The 23,806-nt window shown below is 38.0% G+C and overlaps 2 protein-coding genes across 12 annotated transcripts in view; one reads left to right on the top strand and one right to left on the bottom strand.

Annotated features, from left to right (window-relative positions):
* CCNDBP1 (cyclin D1 binding protein 1) overlaps positions 1–23,806 on the bottom strand; it is a 92,783-nt gene that overhangs the window by 6,292 nt on the left and 62,685 nt on the right. The gene's annotated exons all lie outside the window — the stretch shown is intronic.
* LOC101791292 (protein-glutamine gamma-glutamyltransferase E) lies at positions 3,257–22,873 on the top strand. 2 transcript variants are annotated; one of them, XM_005025594.6, is made up of 13 exons: positions 3,257–3,383; positions 11,065–11,232; positions 11,544–11,786; positions 12,015–12,133; positions 12,637–12,765; positions 13,508–13,685; positions 13,870–14,005; positions 14,910–15,013; positions 16,115–16,360; positions 17,846–18,151; positions 19,853–20,010; positions 20,227–20,360; positions 22,491–22,873. In XM_005025594.6, exons 1-13 carry the CDS (start codon positions 3,377–3,379, stop codon positions 22,636–22,638), a joined length of 2,076 nt encoding a protein of 691 aa, XP_005025651.1. In that variant the 5' UTR covers positions 3,257–3,376; the 3' UTR covers positions 22,639–22,873. The 2 variants fall into 2 exon arrangements, with proteins under 2 accessions (XP_005025651.1, XP_005025650.1); XM_005025593.6 differs by lacking the exon at positions 3,257–3,383 and adding an exon at positions 9,064–9,211.

The following is a 23,806-nucleotide window of genomic DNA, read 5'->3' as shown; positions in this document are numbered from 1 at the left end:
CAGCAGTTCGTTGCTTTGTCTACTACTGGACCTAGTCCCCATGGCCAGCCATCATCTGTCAAGGGAGCTGACATTGTGGAATGCTGCTACCTTAAGCATACTAGTTAAGCACAGCTACAGTGTATAGTGCTACATAATTTCCTGGGGGGGGGGGGGGGGGGGTTGGGGGGGAAGTCTAGTTAAAAATCATAAGATTTGTGGTCAGAGAGGCAAGCGCTTAGTTCCAGATGAAGTGCTACTTAAAATTCTTTGAACAATTTCAGCTTTGCCAAAAAACATGCTCTTCTAATGCTAGTGTTGCTTTAGCCAAAATGCTCCAAGGTTACAAAACAAATAAGATTGGCAGGGTGATCACATGTAACTAGAAAACATTTTCAGATTTCAAATATGCACTTCCTTATTCATCTACACATCTAAATATCTTGTCCAGGGTCTTATTTTATATCCCATTATGGCAGCATTTGTTTGTAAAGGATTCAGAAATAGAGTCTTCTGGGATGCTTAAAACAAACAAAGCCACCAAAAACTGGATTAATGAAATATAGATCTGGAAATTCTAAAAAGTATTATAATGCTATTTATTGATGGTGTATTCTCCCTGCTGTATCACGTTCAATACTAGACGTAAAAAAATATACATAAGAAATTAAATGAGCTTCAGAAATGCATGACATAGTCCAACTAAGATATCAGTGTGACAGGAGACTGAAAAGTCTGAAATTATGTAATTTTAGGGATAAAAATATAATATTTTACATGAATATAAAATACTGAACAGTAAGTGAAGCAATGCCATGGGTATCTCTTAACCTTGACAGCAAATTTTAAACGTGAAAGGAAATGTTTAGAAGACTATTTACACAACTCATAATTACTATGTGAAATTCATTGCTCTAAGATACAGAAAGCCAGTGAACTTTAATAGATTCTAAAAAGGAGGCAGCTTTTCTCTGCACAAGAAGAAGATGAGGTTATTTTAGGGTCATATATAAATGCCTTCTTTTGGGGAGCAAGTGCCAAAGTGTCTGAAGGTAGGACAAATTTTACCTTTGTGAAGTAAGCAATAAAGACTGCTGTGGGGTTTCCTGACAATTCTTGGGAACTGAGCTGTATTGACAGAAATAAGAATCTCAACTGATGTTATATTGGGCAAATACTGTGCTAACATTCTTCTGTTTTTGTGCAAAACTTTACATTCCTTTCTTGAAATGAGCATTTAAGATGAATGTGACATGCAAGAAAACTACAGGCTTTTGTATTAGGAAGTCAGGAATTTAGAAACTTTTCACCATAGGACACAATAGGAAGTTATTCACTATGCGTAAGTAAGTCACAGCAATGAAGAAACAGCAAGGCAAACAAGACAGCCTAAATATTGGATGCAGACTACTTAGTTTCCCAGCTAAGTCCCTCTCTACATCACACAGTTCAACTTCTAGTACTAGGAGTACACAACAGGGGCAAAAAGTCACTGTGACAGCTTTGACATCAAAATAAATTCCAGAATATAAGATTGACTACAGATGTATGTATTATCCTTGACAAATGTGCATTCAGTCCATTCTTAATATCCACGGAAAAAAAAATTATGAATATTTTCACAAGCTACCTATAGTGTCAAGCTGAATACCTATCTGCATTGCCAACATTTTATTTGATACTTAACCTTAATATTTTTAGTCACAGACTAGAACTTTTTAAGGTCATGACTCCTTGACTGGCCTCCACTTTCAATAACCACTTCTCACATTTTTGAAAAATTGTCATCATATATTCCCACTTGCCTCTGTTTTAGACTGATCCAACCTGATCCCCAATAGAAAGAACATATTTAATAGACATAAAAGTTCTAAGGCATCTTTTCATGGAAATTCAGTCACTACGTCCTTCCACTTTGACAGTGAATCTTTGAAACAACACGCTATTTATTTTATTTAAACCAATTATGCCATTACCTAACAGAATTTTTGTGTAAATACTGTTTCCAAAGTATGAAAATGCTATGTCGGCTCTTGTTGCAAATAAAAGTCAATGTGGATGATCTCATTTGTCCTCCGGTTTATTGATCTGTCTAGGAAAAAAAATTAGATGAGCGTAGCTGACTCCTTGGCAAGTTAATGCTAGCTGTTAATCATCTTCTAGATGCTAACAATTTTATCTATTCCAGTATTTTCCAGGAAATGACATCAAATTAGTTGATGTAAACTAATTTCTAGGCTCTTTCTCATGGCTCTTACCTCATTTTATTATATGCAGGTATTATGCTTGTTCATTTCTGATCTTATGAAACCTCCACTCTTGAAGATCTTCAAGATAAGCACTAACATTCCCTAGATAACTTCAGGTTCTGCTCCTCATTGTAGATAAGTGAGATAAAGTGATAATAAAATGAGACAAAATACCTTATTCAAATATGTGTAAAGGTAAAGAAATGGAAGCTCCAATATAAAAAGATACAGAGATCCATGACCAACAAATCATTTTTTCCTTGTATATATAAAATGCCCTGTACATGCAGATCAAAGTATTTTAACTTATAATGTTGTGCCTTTATAGTCAGAAACTAGATGAGTAACCATCTAGTCTTAATAGTCTTAATTTGTACCTGCTACAAAATTAGTGTTTTCTTTAATTTTATGAGGATGAAGTTTCCCTTTGTGCAGGGAGAATTACTATTTGAGATCTACTCCTCAGAGCTATTCAGCATTCAGTAGTTTGTCAAGTTAATAGCAGCTTATATTGCATTTACAGCATTAATGCTATTCGTATTAATTCACAGAGACTCTAAGGAGGGACTGACACAAAGGCATTACTGTGGTGATCCCAAAAAGGGGACTGATGAGGTAAATGAAAAGGTTTTTTTTGTTTGCTTGTGTTTTTTTTTAAGGCTTACGAGTATACTCATAGGGAGGAAACCATATGAATTTTATTATGAATACATACTTTTATTTCATTAATAATCACCTGTGGATCATGCTAGGAAAATATATTCATTCATACTGACTCAAAAAAATACCCTGTCCTCTTCCCAAGTGATGCATCAGTGTATGTGAAACTCTGGATTCCAAGTATGCAATTAAATGTTCTACTTTTCTGAACATCTCAGTCAACCCTCTGGATATGTAGCCTGAATTGCATAAGTGTGGTGTGTTAAAACCCATGAGCTAATATATGGTCACTAGGAAGTTTACATGCCCACTGGTATGACTTACCTGCCTCACCCACCTAATGTGAATTATAATTGGTTTGAACACAAGGAGAGGCCTAAAGTTTTCTCTATAAATGCTGCCACACAACCAGAGCTTGAAGTCTTATCATATAACCCTACAGTTGCTCACAGAAATACAAAGTCCAAGACACAGAGGAGCAAGGAAGCATGGATGGTAAGTAAAATAAAATAAAATAAAATAAAAATTAAATTTAAATAAATCTCTTCATGGATAAGGAATGGGCAAGTGAATAATTTACCATACATATTTTTTTCCTGTGGAGTTATTGTTTGTAAAGGGTTCTGAATTGTTGGAATACACTACATGCAGAGATTTTGAATGGGTTATTTCAGCATTTTCTTTCCTGAATTTTCCAAAAGACACAAGCAAGGAAAAGAAGATAATCCATCCACTACCATACTGGAGCTAAATATTATAAAACTGCAAATAGAGTAGAAGTACTGGCAAACTGCGAGCCGTCTTTTATTGTTAAACGTAATGAATCAGAGAGTTCAGGTATGAATGAGTCTTGTGTTAATGGTCACATCTATGCTGAGAACAGACTATGGACTAGATTCCTTCATGGAGATTCAGAGTCAGCAGAATGCAATGTGTGAAAAGCAAAGGGACTTTAAAATAAAGACAAATCAGTACAGATATCTTCAGCAGGACAGATATTGAATCAATACACTTTAGCAAGGTTGGCCTTGTACTTGCTTAGTCCCAACTTGTTGGGACCTCTGTAAAAATGTATAATGAGGCATGAGTGCAGATACCACTTTACCTCTTCTGGGCATGGAGCTCATGCTATGCAAGCTTTATGTGACACAGGTTTGAAAAGTTCAGGAAATTAATGAAAAAGCAACCATCCACAGAACAGAGGATGAAGTGCAGAAATGAGGGGTATTGTTTCCCCCTCATGGAGATTAAAAGAGGCACAGCTACCCCATTGTCAAAAAGTTTTAAGAGAACTGATTGCATAAACTCTTAGGACGCAAGTATTCATCTATTTACAAGTATCTCAAATAATTTATGCTATTGACCTGAATTACTTGTGCTAGCATCCCTCAACAGCGTCTGCTCTTTGCCTGGCCTGACTGTGCTTACTTAATGACTGTCTCAGTCATTAAGCGTAATGCTAAATGTAATACCATTTAAATGTTCGCTTTTTAAGCGCTTAACATGGTCTGGGAGGGAATCAGGTGTATGCAATGACCATAAGGCTGTTGTTTCACTCATAAATCTCCACTGAGCAGAACTTAAATAAATGGCAAAATACGAGTCAGTCTGAAAGTCATTGGAATGAGTAGAAAAATCCTTCTTTTTAACAAAAAAAAAATATGTACTGTATAGTAGATAGTAAAAACCTTCAACACCAGCAGTGGTGAAATAACCACAAACCAATTGTTTCTCCATTGCAACATTTCCTTTTAAGTAACAATGTGCTAATAACTTAGCCAAGCCATTTTAGCGAGGCAATCCTTAAAAACTTCCTTTTAAGGTGTCATACAACAGTCTGTCCTTCCTAACCACAATTTTCTCATCATACTAAATGCAAGAAGCAATAGCAGCATTTAACGAACAAACCGGCATTTGCTGATCATGGTCAACTCTTGCTTGTGAAATACCCAGGTCATATTGCATGCCCAAGTTCATGTCAAAAGTACCCAGAGGATCCTGCTCACAGTGCCATGCAGATTTTTAGTGTAAAAAGCTGTGAGTGTATCCGTGCACGCAGAACTGTTTTCACACATGCACATGTTCTAGACACACACATCCTGCAAATACAGTCTTTTTTTTCCAGAAAGTTTTTTGCATCTGTGTGCCAATCTCTAATGGACTTAGTTTAACAGAATCCAGAAAGAGAAATGAAGGAGGTGCATAAAGAAAAGGGAAAACCTACAACGATCATATAAATTTGATAACTTTAAAAAAAAAAAAAAAAAAAAAAAAAAAAAAAAGATTTTATCAATCTGTACTTCTACTAAGGAGTCAGCAATTTGTTTCATAGTCTCACACTCAAAATAATTTCTCAGCTTCTACCTGTCACCTCTGTGTCATTACCACTGAGGCATGAATCACACCTGCAAGCATCTTGTTTGTAAGGTAGAATTAAGAGTGCTTGTCCACAGAATGGGACAGTATGCTGGATTCATGTTCTTAGAATAAATGAGCAGAGCCACGTAGTGAATGGAGCTTGCAAAGAGGTATTCTTTGCTGATGAGTGGGCAGCTGTAACTGGAAGTTACAACTTCCAAATAACGTCTTTACTCCATTCCAGTGGAAGGGATGTGTGCGTAAGAGGGAGAGGTAGGGAAATACCTTTAAATATAATAGGTTATAAATAACAGGTCATGTGTGACTATGTGGGAGTTGGCTGGGAAGCCTGGCATAGGTTCAGCCCAGTATGTGCGCCAGTGTGTTTGATTCATTCCTGGGTGCTTGTCCCCTGGTACTTTATGAAGTTCACACAGTAGTATATGTCAGTAATATGTCACTGTCAGTTTCCTGTCTGGAATGAGCCATCATATTCCTGCCAAGATCCTGAGGGAAAATCTGAGCCCAGCTAAGAGGGGAGTTTACCCTTACACAGACAGTATGAGTGCTGACTGTTCCAAGTTTGGCTGCCTGCAAAGCTGGGCTATTGTGAACTTCAGGAATAATCCTCTGGGAATTTCCTAGCAGGCTGTGCCCTGCTAGTTAGGGCACGTTGAATAGAAAAGGAAGAGAAAAAATAAGAACTATGTATTGGACAATATGTAGGGCCTAGAGGAGATCTCAGCCAAGTGCTTTTCCATGTGGACTTGACCCATCTACATCAGAGGGTGTCAATAATGAAGAGCATTGACATTAGTCAGTCCATACCACTATTCCAGGGTCCCAACTCCTGCCCCAGTGTGGTTCACAAATATAGTAATAGCTGCAGAAAACCACTTGACTTCCAGCATCTAGAATAGCAGGAGTGATTTTGGTGATGAAATTCCTTGCTGAATTATCCAACAAAGGAATGAGAGGGGAGACAGAATAGTTCAGACTTCCCAGGGAACTGTGATGGTCTCCAGTGAGTGATGGCCAGATGGTTGTTACATCGTGTTTTAGGGATATGAATGGAAGAGCTATTCTCAGAAAGAATAAAGGGGCAGAAAAAGACTGATTTCCCATCGTCAAAAAAAGGCACAATTATTCATAGGTGACATTTGATAGAAATCAAGTATTGCTGTAGATTATTACAGAGTTGGTGGGGAAGAGAAAGCTAACTGAAAGAAGGGTCAAAAGTAATAACGAGGGTAATTACTACAAATCATGTCCTTTGCTGTTCAGTGCTGAACTCTTCCTCCTGTATATTCATTTCTTTAACACAGTTACTGGAGTGAGGGAAGAAATCTGCATATTACTAGAAAAGGTTGTCATGAGTTATGCAACTGAACCAGTCTGCAAAAGATGATTCTGATACAGCTCATTCTGTGTACATGAAACAAAATACTAATATGGCTTAGAACTTGCTTTTTGTGAGCTCCATAATAATCTTTTCTAGCTGACCACCAAGCATATCAATTGCCTACCTGTGTACATGTATTCTTCTCATTTACAGCTGCAACGTAAGCTCTGCAACTATCATTTTGCTTACAGGAAGGTGTGTGGGTCAGATGCATTCTGCTTGACTACTATTCTGACTAGGGCTAATGTTTCTCCATAATTCATCTCTCATTCTCAACCTTTGCCCATCATCTTTAATACACAGGTCTGGTATGTATCATTCATAAGTTTTACAAACAAAGCAAAGGAGAAGCCTGCAAGGCAACTTAGCCAGAATTAGGAATATAGCACAGGAAGCTGCTGCAACAGAAACAACTTGTTTTCCTTGTCATGCTGTCTTCCACAATATTCACAGAATATTCACAGAATCACAGAATCATCTAGGTTGGAAGAGACCTCCAAGATCACCAAGTCCAACCTCTGACCTAACACTAACAAGTCCTCCACTAAACCATATCACTAAGCAATGCATCTAAACATCTTTTAAAGATATCCAGGGATGGTGACTCAACCACTTCCCTGGGCAGCCTATTCCAATGCCTAACAACCCTTTCAGCAAAGTTCTTCCTAATGTCCAACCTAAACCTCCCCTGGCTCAATTTAAGTCCATTTCCCCCCCATCCTGTCACTAGGCATGTGGAAGAATAGACCAACCCCCACCTCACTACAGCCTCCTTTAAGGTACCTGTGGAGTGCGATAAGGTCGCCCCTGAGCCTTCTACGTATTTTCCCTAATGTACTGTTTATAACTATACTATCATACCATCAGGTACCAAAAACAATTACGCCATTGACCTATGGGACAATACCCAGTACACCACTGCTATCAAAAAAAATAAATAAATAAATAAAGAGAGAGAGAGAGAGAGAGAAATGTGACCATATATGAATTGACAGCTATCTTAGGAATAAGTAATGACCTTTTTGTTTTTCTTTCAGTCATTGTAACTAATCTTTCTAATAAAGAGAAAAGGGTTGCTATGTCTCCAATTATAGGCTCAAACACTACCAAGAATGTATTCTAAAAATTGTTAGTGTGTCATTGAAGAGAATGTAGAGTATGGGAAGGAGAAGGTAGCTTAACATCTGAAACCTTCACAGTTTGGACTTAATATTTTAAAATCAGATTCTAAAATAAAATAAAGTATAAAATAAAATAAAATAAAATAATAAAATAAAATAAAATAAAATAAAATAAATAAAATAAAATAAAATAAAATAAAATAAAATAAAATAAAATAAAATAAAATAAAATAAAATAAAATAAAATAAAATAAAATAAAAATTAGGAATTAAAGTTATATCTTTGAAAAATCACAGTTGGATATATTGCATGTGATAAAACTATGGTCCCCCCTGAAATTAAATATCATTAATAAACAGAGATTCACAGCAGCAGTGTGAATTATACCCAGGTAAAAACTGTTTCTTCTAATAAAACCTTTTTATAGGAAATATGAATAAAATAGTTGTATGTGAAATGGATACAACTTTCGCTTCTAGACTTTTCAGAAATCATCCAAACTTGAGAACAGAACTATTTGGGCTGCTGAATACTATGCCCAGCCAATTAAAACTCTGCAGCTGGGAATACGTACAGCTGTGGCCAGCCCAGTATACTGGGTCTCAGTTAGAGGCATGCTTATGACTGTGCAGTGAATACATCAAATTTCACACATGGTTTCAAAGAAGCATCAGAATTAGTGTATTTCTTTTTTGCCAGAAAATGGAACTGCCTTCAAAGCGTGTGTAAAAATTTTTCTCCTTGAAATGAAGTGAAAGATATTTGTGCACAACTGCATGTTGCCATCCAAAAATAATAGTATACCAGTTGGAAACAATGGTAGCTATTTTATCACAAATCACAAAAGTATTTATCATCTCTGCAGTGTGTCATGCAAATATGACATTGAGTGTTTGTCTACTTAATGTTGTTAAACAGTAATTATGTGATAAATGAAAAATTGGTTCTTTAAATTTTGCATGATTAGATTTGGACAGAGACAATAGCTTGTTCATTGTTTTGCAACTACTACACTGCAGAGAAAAAATAATGTAATTACACTATGAGGTACATTCATTGTTTTTCTATTCGGGGAAATAAACTAAACTAAACTATTTACATGGTATGCACTCTGATTAGCCCCAGCAAGAGACAATGACCTTCTTCTTCCTCAGAAGACCTGGAAACAGGCCTTCTGTGCAAGGGCATAAATTCTTCTGATCCTCATTTAGACCTGTGATAGATTCAGAAACATGGGGAGCAAAGGAGGCTATTGAAGCTCCACCCCCCCCGCCCCCACCCCCCCCACAGGAAATGTAGCAAACTGGCAACTTTACAACTAGATTTTTAAAGAAGTGAAAAGCATCACACATTCCTTGAGTCAACAGAAGTAGAGGCAGCCATTCAGAGGAAACCTCCAAAAGCTGCTCTTACAGGACATATTGATCAGATATGGGCCAAGGTGAGCTGTGGTGCTCTGTTATTTTCTTACATTGACACCTCATATTCAGCTCTGTAATGGTCACTGAAGGATCACTATTCTAAGGTTTATTGATCAAAAAAAAGGGGGGGGGGGGGGGGGGAGGGGCTTTTGTTTGCTTGTTTGTTTTTCCACTTAATGTGCATATGGAAAAAAAAAGCTTACGAGAACAAAATTTGGGAGACCAGATATTATCCAATATAGACATGTTGCACTTTGCAAATAGTAAGGAAAGGAATTCTGCAGCTATTTGAAGTTGTCAGATGAGTGCAAATGAATACTGACAAATCTGACACAGAAGGCAACACAGATCTTGGAGAAGTTATCATTGAAAAGGCTGACGGAGGCTACAATGAGAAGAAGAGGTTGATACCTGAAGTTAAGGCTGAGAGGATACAAAAATTTAAGGATTTTGTTTGTCTGTTTTTTCTGTTTGTTTGTTTGGTTGGTTCGTTGTGGGGTTTTTGTTTGTTTGTTTTTGTTTTTTACTTGCTAGTATTTATACATAAGCAGTTTGCCCAATCTAGTAATTATTATAAATTGTCCCATTTATAATAGTCTTTGCCTTTCTAAAGACAAGTCTCCCCTACCTCTGGGCTTGCTTTACAACAGATGTGCTTCATTGCTAAGTTTCTGAATTCTTTTTTTTTTTTTTTTTCTTAACATAAGTATGTTCCTGAAAAAAAATCAAAGTACCTGCTGCTTGCCTAGATACTATGAAACACGCTCCCCCCATTTAAACTGTGACTACCTTGCTAAGTTATTTGCTATAGTTATTTCAAGGCTTGCCTAAACTTCATAAGCTTAAGATCATGCTGAAAAAAAAAAAAAAAAATCTTTCTGTGGGTGAATCTGTTTGACCATTGCATAGTAATTTTTTACTCAGTAACAGCACAGGGTACTTCTGTTCCACTACTAAGAACTACACTGTTACTCTTAACTGTTATCCCTCTTTTTGGGGGTGAGTGGAGGAAGAGGTGGATAGAGATTAATAAAACAATTTAAAGAAAACATACAGTGCCATATTTTTCTTCTGTACTGCTGCACTTCATTTCCACCATCAAGGTGTCTTCTACTAGTTAACCTTCCATAGACTGCTGATGTCAGAGCCAAACCAACCTCAAATACCTATTCTCTGGCCTCTGACGAAGCCATAGCTCACACACAGGAGCTTTCTGCGGCTTATTTCACATACATGACTTTAGTAGTGCTCTCTCTCCAATTCTGTCATTTCTCCCACTGCCAAATGACAGCCCAGTGTCCATCAACACATTTTTGGTAAGTGCTTCCAAAAGATAGTGGCTGGTAGTTATATCAGAGGTACATGTAACATAAACACGTCTAGAGATTACTTATCACAATTTAAAATGCAGAAAACTTTCTCAGGTCATTTAGGTTTCTTTGTTTCTTGTTCTGAGACAGCAAATCTGTGACTTTGTTAGTATAACATCAAGTCATGGAATGAATGAAACCTTGAAAGAATTAGCAGAGTTCAGCTGGACTCCTTATTCAAGTAACTCACGAGTATTCAATTCTCTCATGGTTCTCTCCTCTTAGATTTCTTTCCGATTTTTCTTTACTACTGGCTATACTTCACCTTTTTTACTGAATTTTGCAGATAGTCTCTAACAGTCTCTGCAAGGTGGAGGATTTCCAAAAGAAATAAATAATATGCTTATAATTAAATTATTTGTATTTGTGGTGCAAACCTCACATGGCTACTAGTCAGCTATAGAAAGTAACATGCAATTTGTAAGAGTGTTTGTGTGCCTCTTCCTCATTTTAAAATCTTGGATGTACTGTAAAACTTTCTTGCTCTTGTCACTTTTTCATAGCTGCAACACAGCCAAGTACCAATTGGCACCTGAAAGAAAATACAAGAGATCACCACACAAGTAAATTTTCTAGCAAAGAGTTGATTGTGAGGAGAGGTCAAGCCTTTGTTGTCACCTTCAGTGGAATAGAACAGCCTGAGCAAAACTTAACATTCATCGCAGAAACAGGTATGGCTCCCAACTTCTTTCACAGAAATTGTAATGCCACATAGGCCACATTCTTCTGGCCTGGTATGTGCTCTATGGTAGCAAGATAATACCTCAGAATCTCCCTGCTGCTTTTACATAGGCATGGAAATCTTTGAGTTCTTTGTTGTATTACTCCCTCCCCAGCTAGCAGTGATAGTGTCCTTCAGTTTCAAACATGTGGCAAATTCATCTGAGGGGAGGGTTACACCTCTGCTGAATTTCTTGACAACTAAATTTCAGTAAGCTGGAAAAAAAAAAAAATAATAATAATAGTTTATTTTCCTTAAAAGGTCCAAAACCCTCAAAGCAGGCTAAGACCCAGGCCACATTTGGTATTTCCAGCACAGTGAGTAAGGAGAATTGGAGTGCAGTTCTGCAGTCCACCAGTTCCAACTCTGCAAGCATCGCCATTTCCAGCCCAGCTAATGCTGTCATCGGACGTTACAAGCTGAGTGTTCAAAGTACTTCAAGTGGCAGCTCATCTCCAGCAACCCTTGGCACTTTTGTTTTGCTCTTTAATCCTTGGTCTTCAGGTATGAATATGTTGGCATTCCCCTGAAAGAACTCACTCATTTGTAGTTTGATTAATAATTGTAGCTTCTCCGTTTGATCTATACTTCAATACAGGGGCTGAACATTCACCAGATAATCTAGTACTGAGAAAAGCAAAGCATATAATAGTTTCTTAGGACCAAAACTCTGGAGGTTTTGGATTTATTTTGCCTGCTGTGGTGGTACATGCTTCTGTTTTGTCTTTTCAGGTGATGATGTGTTCATGTCTAACAAGGCTGAGTGTGAGGAATATGTGCTGGAAGAGTTTGGCATCATTTTTTCTGGCAATACACATCATATCAACAGCTTTGGATGGAACTTTGGCCAGGTAAACACAGCACTGAAACACCAGACAGTGTTTTGTGCTCTAGTTTTCACATAAGGTGGGTGACCAGCTTGTTTGCTTTTTCCAGTTCATCACAGTCATACACCTCTTAAAAGCAGGGGTCTAGTATTGCAATTAGAACCCCTGTCAAGCCCTGTCATGCTGATTAATAAGAAAACTTGTAATTGACCAATCAGTTATACGATCTAGGATTCAGAGATGCAGCCAGTAGAAATCCCAGTGTCTGCTGGGTAGTATTGTGTAGCAACACTGTATGGCACAGGCTTGGCCTTTAGTCCACAGATTCTGACTTTTGAAAAGCTCTTTGAATTTTAATACTTCTGTTTTTTTGAGGCTGTGATTTTATGTGCAATTCCTGGATGAGCTGCTAGATTTATTTTAGAGATTAATACACATTAAATGCTTATGTAGCTCTACTTATCCTGATTTTTAGCACAGTATCGTAATCTGTGGTTCCAATACACTAACTTATTTCTATAACATAGTTTCAAGGAGATATTCTCAATATTTGCCTTTCCATGCTGGATCGAAGCTTAAACTACCGTCAGGATCCTGCCACAGATGTATCTCACCGAAATGATCCCAAATATCTGGGCCGAGTTCTCAGCGCAATGGTAAGCAATGTGTTCAAAAAGTCCAAACTACTAAACATCATTTTAAAATAGTTAGTTAAAGGATGTATGAAGAGACTTCTCAGAAAATTTTAGGCCACTGTTTGTATATACCAGAAACATAGGTCAGAGAAATCCCTACGTAGCTGTCTGATCTAAGCCTTCTAGATTTATGTCATCTGTGGTATGTCTGATACTACAAACTTTAATATCCAGTAGTCAAACTGAAAGTTAAGTTGTGGGGTGGTATGCTGAGGGCCCAGTGCTTTAGAGGTCTTTAGTCCAATTTCTCCATTTGAAGTGGGATGTGGTGGCTCTAGATCAGGTAAGCCATGGATTTGTCAGGTATTCTTGAAAATCTCCAAGGATGAAAAATTTCATTGCCTCTCCGGGTGACCAGTCCAGAGCTGCCGTAGCCTCTTAGGGATTAATTTTTCTCTTATGTCCAATATGGTTTTCCCAAGCTACAACTTAATACTGGTGCCTCTTGTTATATAATATGCCAGTACAGAGAAAAGTTGGACTCAATACTTGTTGGACTCAGAAATGCTCCTCATTATTTATGAGGACACATACATGTATTTTATTTCCCTGAAAAGATGAGACTTCCTCCGGAAGACCAACTTCAAGAAGCAGTGACTTTTGTCCACTAAAATGTCATTCAATGCTTTTCTCCTTTCCTACTGCCACTTAATCTATTATAAACTCTTAATTTGTCTTATAAATTCAGTGAATATTTTTACAGGTCAATGGCAATGATGATCAAGGAGTGGTACTAGGAAACTGGAGTGGAAATTATGAAGGTGGGAAAAGTCCAAGCAGCTGGACTGGAAGTGGTGAAATCCTGCAAAACTGGAAGAAATCAGGATTCAAGCCTGTTAGATATGGACAATGTTGGGTTTTTGCAGCAGTACTGACCACAGGTATGCTTTATGTAATGCATATAAAGACAGTGCACAGATTCTGTTAAAATAAATAAATAAATAAATAAATAAATAAAAGAATTACTAATAACACTTTCAATATGAAAGTCTATCCAGACATTAGTATGAAACAATACGCTGGAATACAGTGTTTTCTGACTATGGGTTTCTATTTGATCTTTAGTGCTTAGATGTCTGGGGATTCCCACTCGAACAATTACAAATTTCAGCTCTGCCCATGATGCAGATGGGAACCTGCGTGTGGATGAGTTTTATGATGCTTCTGGAAATCATTTGGAGAGAGGAGCTGACAGTGTCTGGTAAAGTTCTACAATACTTAATAATAGAATCTATTAGTGATTATAGTTCTTCAGGTACAGAACATATATTCTAATGACCAATGCTGCATCAACTTCTTGAAAACTGACCTAAAAACAACTGCACACACAGGATCAACAAAAAATCAGAGAACTACAAAATTTGGTATTTTCACTCTTTCTTAATTAAGCATGACTAACAACAGCAAATTGAAACCAAGGCAAAGTTGTAGCTAGTTATGACACAAATGACTGAGAATTTGGGATATTACACTGGAAATATCAAATAGTGGGACTTCATTTAGTTTGGAACTATTCTTCAGAAGCAGCTCCTGTTATACTATTAAAGTTTTGACAGAACCTGTCCCCCTTCCTCTTTTTTTTTTCCCCTGCAGTGAAGTCATTTGCAGTGAAAATAATTTAATTATCACTCCTGAGCATCAAATGCAATTGAAACAAGTTTGCATTCAGCAAGGAACAGGTGTACCCCTTCACTTCTTGCCTTGATTACTTCCCTGCTTGTTTTGAAACCATCCTAAATATAGGAACAGAAATAACTGTGTCATTGTGCTACAATGAAGACACCTGAAACTAAGAACATGCACAAACTCAGAACTTTTCCGGGAAGGAAAAAAAAAAAAAAAAAAAAACGGCTCAGTAATTTGTATATAATTTCACAAATTTGCTTTCTCCCCTTGAACATTTATGTCTGTTCCACAATGCAATTTTCAGCTCCTGCCTAATTAAGATAGCTAGGATCAGAGTAGAAGTGGTCGGTTTAGAATTTATAATTTAAATTTAGAAATTAAAATATTCAATACATTTAACTAAGATGACTGATTAATGGATGTGAATAGGAATTTGGAAACACATAACAGTGGTTTACTTTGTCCATTCATGAATGTAGGAATTTCCATGTCTGGAATGAAAGCTGGTTTTCCCGCAGTGACTTGGGCCCCTCATACAGCGGATGGCAAATTCTGGATGCAACTCCCCAAGAAGAAAGTGGAGGTACACAGATTTAATTCCAGGAATAATGACAAAAAATTATGAAGTCAGCCACTTTCTGAGAGAAAAGGAAATTATAAAGCCATTGTAAAAGTAATTTATTTACCTGCTCAGAAATAGTGACAGTACCTGTCTAAGTAAAAAAAGCCTCTGCTCTTATGGGGCTGCCAAGAAACAAACTATGCTTCTAGGAGCAGTTTTTTGTAGCTGTTCCTGTATTTCCAATATAGGCATCCAGAGCTATTGAAGATTGATGAATACTAGAAAAACAAATCAAGTGTATTTTCAGAACAAATCACACATTGGTGATCAGCCTGGTATGAGGATCTGCTTCTGTAAGGTTTTTGACATGGTCCCACATGACATCCTGATCTCCAAATCGGAAAGATATGGCCCAGAAGGCCAACTGTGTCCTGGGCTGCATCAACAGAGGGGTGACCAGCAGGTCAAGGGAAGTGATTGTCCCCCTCTACTCTGCCCTCATGAGGCCCCACCTGGAGTACTGCATCCAGGTTTGGGGCCCCCAGCACAAGAAAGATGTGAGTCCAGAGGAGTGCTACAAAGATGATCAGAGAGCTGGAGCATCTCTCCTGTGAAGAAAGGCTGAGAGAGCTGGGGATTCTCAGCCTGGAGAAGAGAAGTCTCCAGGGATACCTCATTGTGGCCTTTCAGTATTTAAAGGGGGGTTATAAAAAGGATGGAGAAGGATTCTTTACTCGGGTAGATAATTATAGGAGAAGGGCAAATGGTTTTAAACTAAAAGAGGATAGATTTAGATTAGACGTTAGGAGGAAATTCTTCACTGTAAGGATAGTGAGGCACTGGAACAGGTTGCCAAGAGAAGTTGTGGATGCCCCATCCCTGGAGGGTGTTCAAGGCCAGGCTGGATGGGGCCTTGGCCAACCTGATCTAGTGGGTGGTATCCCTGCCCATGGCAGGAAGGTTGGAAGTAGATGATCTTTAAGGTCCCTTCCAACCTGAGCCATTTTATGAGTGGGACACCAGCACTTGGTAATTCATGGGTCATTGGTAAATATCTGTCTAGTAAGCTGCTTACTGTGAAACCATTGACTAGTTCCACATTATTTTTTCTTGATCCCATAGGAATTTATCAGTGTGGTCCTGCCTCACGGAATGCCATCAAAGAAGGAGACGTAGAATTGGACTACGATTGCCCATTTGTATTTGCAGAAGTGAATGCAGACCGTATGTACTGGAATTATGACCCTGCAACTGGAAAGAAAACATTAATATTCTCTAAGACTACAACAATTGGCCAGTTCATCAGCACAAAGGCAGTTGGTAGAGATGATCGTGTAGATGTCACCAGTGATTATAAATATGAGGAAGGTAAATATAATAATAATACTTTAGTTCTATAGTTGCTTCATTCCACAGTTGACATAAACTTCAGGATAGGAATCCCTTGGTGGGCAGTTTTGGGCATCTATAAGGTGGGAGCATAATTCGTTCAGCTGCTTCATTTCTAACATAAAAGGGAAGAGAAGGGAAAGAGTAAAAGATGATGCCTTGCCCTTTCTGATACATAGCTGCTTTGTGGGACCTAAGTAAGGCAAGTCCAAACAACTTCGAGTAAAGCATTCACTGTTCTGCCTGTCTATGTTAATGTGCACTGACTGCCTCTGCTTTGTGAGAATTAGCCTACAATCCACTTATTTGACAGCAAGAATGAAAGGCCTGTGACAGAAATCTAAGCTAAATCAACATTTAGGTCCAAGAACAGCTACTCTTTCAAAGGGTCATACAGTATGCAAACTTGTCAGATCTTTGGTTTTGATAGTGCAGAAAAAAATATGATAATCATGAACTTTTGCAAGTGCAAAGAATGAACACTGTTATTGGAAATACATATATGAAGGGTAAAAAGCAAGATGAAGTGGAGCCCAAATAACTAGCTTCCACTGTATATTGGGTCTGGCTGAGATAGAGTTAATTTTCTACGTAACAGCCCCTATGGTGCTGTACTTTGTATTTGTGGCTACATATTGATAACACAACAGCATTTAGGGTATTCCTGAACAGTGTTGCATTGTGTCAAAGCTTAAATTCTCCCTCTCCCTTCTCCCCTGTCCCAATGCATAGACTATGGGTGGGCAAGAGATTGTTAGGGGACAGAGCTGGGAGAGCTAGTCCAAACTGAACAAAAGGATATTCTGTGCCATACAACTCAGCAATAGAAGTTCAGGGAAAGGAAAAGGAGGACTGGGGAGATATTTGTGGTTGTGGCATTTGCATTCTCAAGCCTCTGCTGAGGCCCTGCTTTCCAGGAAGTTGCTAGGCATCTGCCTGACAGTGGGGAGTAGCGAATGAGTTCCTTTTTTTTCTTTGCTCATGTGCAGCTTTTGTTTTTCCTTTTAAACTGTCATTATCTTGGCCTGTAAGTCTTCTCACCTTCCTTCTGTTTTCTCTCCATCCTGCAGGAATGGGGAGTGAGTGAGGGGTTAGACGGTTGTTTGGCTGTTGGACAGAGTCAACCTAACACACAGTACCATAGCCATTCCCTTATATTAGGGTCCTTTTCTGTATCAGCAAATATGAATTTACATTTTTAGATGTTACAACCATTAAGAAACATAGAAAAGGGAAGGGTAAGAAACTTTGGGCTTAAGATTTTGTGTTACAAAAAGATGCTATTACAGGAAAAGTGACATTGCTGGCAGCAGATCTAGAAAATTAAGTGTGGCAGTAGAAAACGCAGGCTCTGTTCTTCTCTAAGAACAGACACTAAGTTCAGCTGACTAGTCTCTAGGTGTAATGTAAAAGAAGAGATGTGTATTAATTGTTGAGGGTAATTTTCATGGTTCTTTCTAACAGGCTCTAGAAAAGAAAGAGATATTTTTAAAAAAGCCCGTAAGAAGCTGGGACTTGAAGATAAATTTGATCCTACAGCACCAACACCAAAGGAAATTGAACAAAAGCCTGATATCTCAGGGAAGTTCAAAGTGGCTGGTCCTTTAGAAGTTGGCAAAGATCTCAATCTGATTCTGGTTCTTGCAAATTTACAGTCTGATGTTAAGTCTGTTCATGTAAATATGACCGCTTGGAGCACTGTGTACACTAGAAGACCAGTTCGTGAGATCTGGAAAGACTCCATATCTGTTACTCTGTCTCCTGGAGAAGGTAATATTTCAAATTAAAAAAAAAAAAAAATCACACAATTCTTATTAAAAGTTATCAGTAAGCAGGCAGTAGAAGTCGGTCAACTTGGGGGAAAAAGACAAACTGTAATCTAAAAGTTCTATACAGAAGAGGCTGAAACAGCCAAAAATATACTGCACTTATAAACAGATTAAAAAGACATGTTTCACCTCATCGTTAGGAATTGCAATCTCAGTGAATAGACTAGACAAGACTAGAACAGTTAAGTTGGAGGGGACTTTCACAGATCGTCTAAGTCCATCTGCCTGACCTCTTCAGGGCTAACCAAAAGTAAAAGTACATCTTTGAGGTCGTTGTCAAACATCTCTTGAACACTGGCAGGCACAGGACATCTACCACCTCTCTAGGAAGCCTGTTCCAGTGTCTGACCACCCTTATGATAAAGAAATTTTCTCTTATATCTAACCTTCCCTGGCACAGCTTTATGCCATTCTCCTTCCTGTCATTGGTTGCAAGGGAGAAGAGAACAGCACCTCCCTCTCCACTTCCCCTTTTCAGGAAGTTGTAGAGAGCAGTGATATTGCCTATCAGCCCTCTCCTCTCCAGAGCAGACAACCAAAGTATCCTCAGCCTATCCTCGTAGGAGATGCCCTTCAGCCCTTTTACCAGCTTAATTTCCCTCCTTCGTACATTTTCAAGGACTTGAACATCCTTTTTATACTGGGGAAACTAGAACTGCATGCAGTATTCAAGGCGATTCACACCAACACTAAACATAGTGAGAAAATCACCTCTTTTGACTGGCTGGCTATGCTGCATTTAATGCATCCAGAACATTCAATGCATCCTAAAATGCAGTTTGCTCCCCCCCCTCCCCCTTTTTTTTTCCTGCCAGGACTCACTTGCTATGTTAAACCATTGGCTGAATATAGTCAGCAGGGAGAGTTTTCCACCAAGTCTGATGACAGGGGCCATTTTTGCTCCCTTCTGTCAAGTGAGGTATGCTCCATTTGCTAGGATGTGTACTTAATAAATCTTGCTACTGGCTGAATCTAGGAAATTCAGTGTCTCCGATTTGTTGCTTGCTTTTGTGAGACTTTATGCTGGTGACTTGTCATCTTTTCTTGTGTTTTTCATCTGCTATACACTGCTGAAAAACACTTTGTGGCTCACAATGCCTGCATGTAGCATGGATGCTCTACAGTTCATCTGAACTTGACATCTATTGTATGAATGGCCACTGTGGAATTACCTGGACTCAAAGACAAGAGAGAGCCTTGCCAATCCAATGTCCCTTGATTTGAATTACAGCATGGAAACTACTGTAAAAACACAAGAATAACAAATAGTGCTAGGAAAGAAAAAGGGAATGTAAACACAGCATTTAACCTACATCAGAGCAGCTAGGACTGATGAGGCCTACCCAGAGAGCATCCCATAACAAATGTAGTGATGTGTAAATTCCTTAAACTGTCTTATTTTTCAGGGCAACTGGGAAGAAAACAAGCCAAGCAAGATAATAGTAGGGACTAGAGGAGAGATAATATTGAAGAAATCTCTATCTCTCTAGCAAACTGATAGATTCACATGAACTGAGTTTGGCAGCGATGGCTACAGGCCTTTCTAGTCAGGCACAGCATAAAAGGAAAACATTAATACTAGGTATGAAACTCTGTTCCCTTATAAAAGTGTTTACCATTTCTTTTTTTTTTTTTCTTTCAGAGAAACATTTTCCCGTTAAGATATCTTATGCTGAATATCAACAGCAGTTAACTACAGACAACACAATTCAAATAACAGCTTTATGTCATGTAGAAGGTGGAATTCAAGTACTAGTGCAAAGAGACATTACTCTGGACAATCCTGCTATCGACATACAGGTGAATCACTGTCCTTTTACTCTAACTGCAGTGTAGGACATAAGGGAAAATGAGCTTTTATAAGTACTTCTTTCCCCAGAAAGGGATGTTCTACTCAGTTCTGCCTTGGTCTGTAGTAATGAGACACTAGGATGAGTGTCTCTTGTAATGCCTTAAGAGGCTTAGATTTGAAAAGAATACTGAGAGTCTGACCTTTTAAGCATTTTCCTTGTACAGGTACTTGGTGAAGCAAAAGTGAATAAAGAAGTTGATGTAGAAGTGGTATTTACCAATCCTATTAATGCAGAAGTGATGGACTGTGTGCTTCAGGTAGAAGGCAATGACCTGCTGAGAGGAATCCTTGAGATAGAGTAAGTACAAGAAGTGCCTTCTTCCTGCTATCAAAAATACATAAACCAAAACATAGACATGGATGACTTTGACCTGAACACTGAGATGACACAGAATTTTCTTCTTGCACATAGCTTTAAACCAGCTTTCCATCTCAATTAGGCTTTGGCTCCATAGTTTGGGAGCGTAAATAATTACCGTCATAATTTGACAGAACTTGTTTGCTTATCTATCTAGCAGGACCCCACAGTTTCAGCAAAATGTAAATGTATACCCATGCAGTGAATGTTGCTGAGGCTGGCTATGTTGCTATAGGCCAGATGGGTTAAACCTTCTTGTTTTGATCATAGGACCAGCAATAGACTATGGGCATTTCTGTCCAAACTATACTGTATTTTAACCAGGATATTTCCTCCCACTTTTTAAAATGGACTGCAAGTGCCAGTCTGATTGTTCAGCCTTATAAACAATTTGCATCTACATCACACAGACACACATGTAAAAAACATATCACAGAATTGTAGGGGTTGGAAGGAACCTCAAGAGATCATCATGTCCAACCCCCCTGCCAAAGCAGTTTCCCTAGAGCAGGTTACCCAGGTAGGCGTCCAGACGGGCCTTGAGTATCTCCAGAGAAGGAGACTCCACAACCTCCCCAGGCAGTTCTAGCGTTCCATCATCGTCACCATGAAGAAGTTCTTTTGCATGTTGGTGCAGAACTTCCTGTGCTCCATTTTGTGGTCATTGCCCCTTGTCCTGTCCCCACAAGCCACTAAAAAAGAGGCTGGCCAAATCCCTCTGTCTTCCACACTTAAGATATTTGTAAACGTTAATAAGGTTCCCCCTCAGTCTTCTCTTCTCAAGGCTGACCAGACCCAGGTCTCTCAGCCTTTTCATCAACATGCACCTGTGTCTCAGCTTTGTGAACAAAAATGAAACAGATTGTTTACAGATAGGTTGTGATCTCAAAGGGTGACACCTCTGAAAGATACAGCTCCAAGTATGCTCTGTGTATAGCTATTCCAGACACAATAAATCATGGCTAAGGAGGATTACCTTTATAGAATAGACTAAACCGTGGCCAGCAGCAACTTCCTAGATGATTGAATTTACTTGTCTAAGGCCTGGAACTTGAACACAACCTAAATCCCTGAGGCAGGCAGGAAAAGAATAGGGAAAATATTATAATGAAGGTTGCAGCACTTTGTTGTTGTTTTTAATATAATAAAAATGTTTTGGTGGTGGTGGTGTTTGTTTGTTTGTTTTTTAAGAAGTTTTTCAAAACAAGAATTACAAGTACATTGATTTACTGCTTTTAGAACTTTACAAAATAATGACATTGGGAGAGTAGAAAGGAAGGGCACACAGTCAGGACGCTATTAAATTGTATTGAGATGGGTAATGAGAAGACTGGAATAAAATAATTTCCTTTTACTATAGATTCCAGGTACCTGGAATATGGAAGTGTGCTCTTTCACTGAACACAAACACACATGCATGCTGTCAAACACAGCAATTTAGCATTGACATTTGTACTTGAGCAACTAGGAATGGTCTAGCCATAATTTATCATCTCTCCTGAGGGAATTTGGCAGCCCTGTGTTACATATCATATACAACTCAGGCAAGACAAAATAATGTCACATGGTAAGCCTGTTTTGTAAAATCATAAATGTGGGTCTCCCAGAATTTTAAAACATACTAGTTTAAAATATTTTAACTTCCATTTAGAATTTCCTGGTGTCTAAACACTTAGGTTTCCATGGTGCCACAATCTACTGGAATTTGAGAGTTTGCATTAATATATGCATCATGGTATTAGCTTGATCTTTTTAATAATTCCATTATGCCTTTTATGCCTCCTGTTCTGCTTGAAGTTTTAGCTCATATGATATTAGTGTGCTCCCACCTTCATCCCAAGTGAGCTTATTTGGATCACTGTGCAATGCTTTGTGAGAGAACACTTAATGCTTGAACTTGAGTATTTAGGTATTTATCAAATAGTTAAGTCCTCTACAGTCGTTTCATGACCATCCTACACTGAGCTGATGGGAGTGCTTACGTAAAATGGGAGCTGCCTATTGAGGAAATTCAAGCATGATTCAAGCCTATTTTCTGCTGATATTTTTCATTTTGTTTCCTAATTCTAGTGTACCGCCATTGAAAGCTGGTGAGAAGTCCAGTACAAAGTTTAAACTTACTCCTGTCGAGACGGGTTCCAAGCATCTACTTGTTAATTTCTCCTGTGATAAATTTTCAGATATCAAGGCCTTTAAGACTGTAAATGTGATTGACTAATAGGAAGATGCATTATAAATGGTCTGTGTCTCTCTAAATTGAACAAAATGTCATAAGAAATCTTGTATAAGAAAACCATGAGGAAAATAACAAAATCCTTGCTTTCCTGATAATGGGTTTCCAACTTTACATCATTAAAATTTTACATTGTAATTTTAAATAAACTTTGGAATAGTTGATTCTTCATTTACTGATGTGAGTGTTCATGTTATTAAACAGAATATCTTACCTTCTATTCAGAGACTGCTTGTTTGACTTTCATCTGTTTATGTTTGGAAATCATTCTTTCTGGCTCCAGATGTTCCTACACAAGCATTCATAAATACATTTTTACATATTCAAACCTTATTCAGTGGACTTGCAAAGTGGTGCTTCCCCTTCACTGCAACCATGGAACAAGAAAGTAGCCAGGATTAGGTACATGATTTACATTACTTAACTTTTGTCTTCTTCTTTTTCTTTTTTCCACTCCTGTAAAGTCTTGTCACTGTAACTTGAGCACTTATCTAGATATGTTCTTTTATTTTTCTCCTTCTTTTTGCAAATCACATGACAGAAACATTCAAAGTGAATTTAGGATGATGTCCAATTTGAGAGCCATTTCATAAACAAATTGGGATAATTGACAGTTCAGTTGTTTTATTTTTTATTTTTTTCCCCTCACTCACTGATACTCTTCTTTGGGAATCAAAGGGAGAGTAATCTTAAGACCAGGGATATTTTACCTAGAGAAAAATTAGAAACTCTTCATTGTAGTTTGAGAGTCAGGAAGCCATCCCTTATCAGCAAATAATATTTTAAATACAGGGTCCGGATAATATCAAGGTTATCAGAATTCAGATTTAGTAAAGTTTACTTAAACCCTTTATCAGTAAATGGGTACAGACTGCAAGCATGGAGAAAAACAAACAAACAAACAAAAAAAATAGTAAGGGAAAGAATACTTTCAAATTTGTTTGGGTGTTGTGAGGCCCAAAAATGGTAGTAAAGATGTGTTCTTAATAAAAGGTGTCTTAGGCTTCATTTAAAACTTGTATAATTAACTTAACTATTGAATTCCTCATCTCGAGTTCCTATTGCTAAACAGTATGTATAATAGCAAATGTTCTTTCAACACAACTCTATCTGACAGGTGGAGAAGTACTTTGAGTGGGAACAAAAGCTAAAA

This window comes from Anas platyrhynchos, chromosome 21 (genome assembly GCF_047663525.1).
Source record: "Anas platyrhynchos isolate ZD024472 breed Pekin duck chromosome 21, IASCAAS_PekinDuck_T2T, whole genome shotgun sequence".
Taxonomy (NCBI): Eukaryota; Metazoa; Chordata; class Aves; order Anseriformes; family Anatidae; genus Anas; species Anas platyrhynchos.
This window is presented reverse-complemented; position numbering and strand designations above follow the sequence as displayed.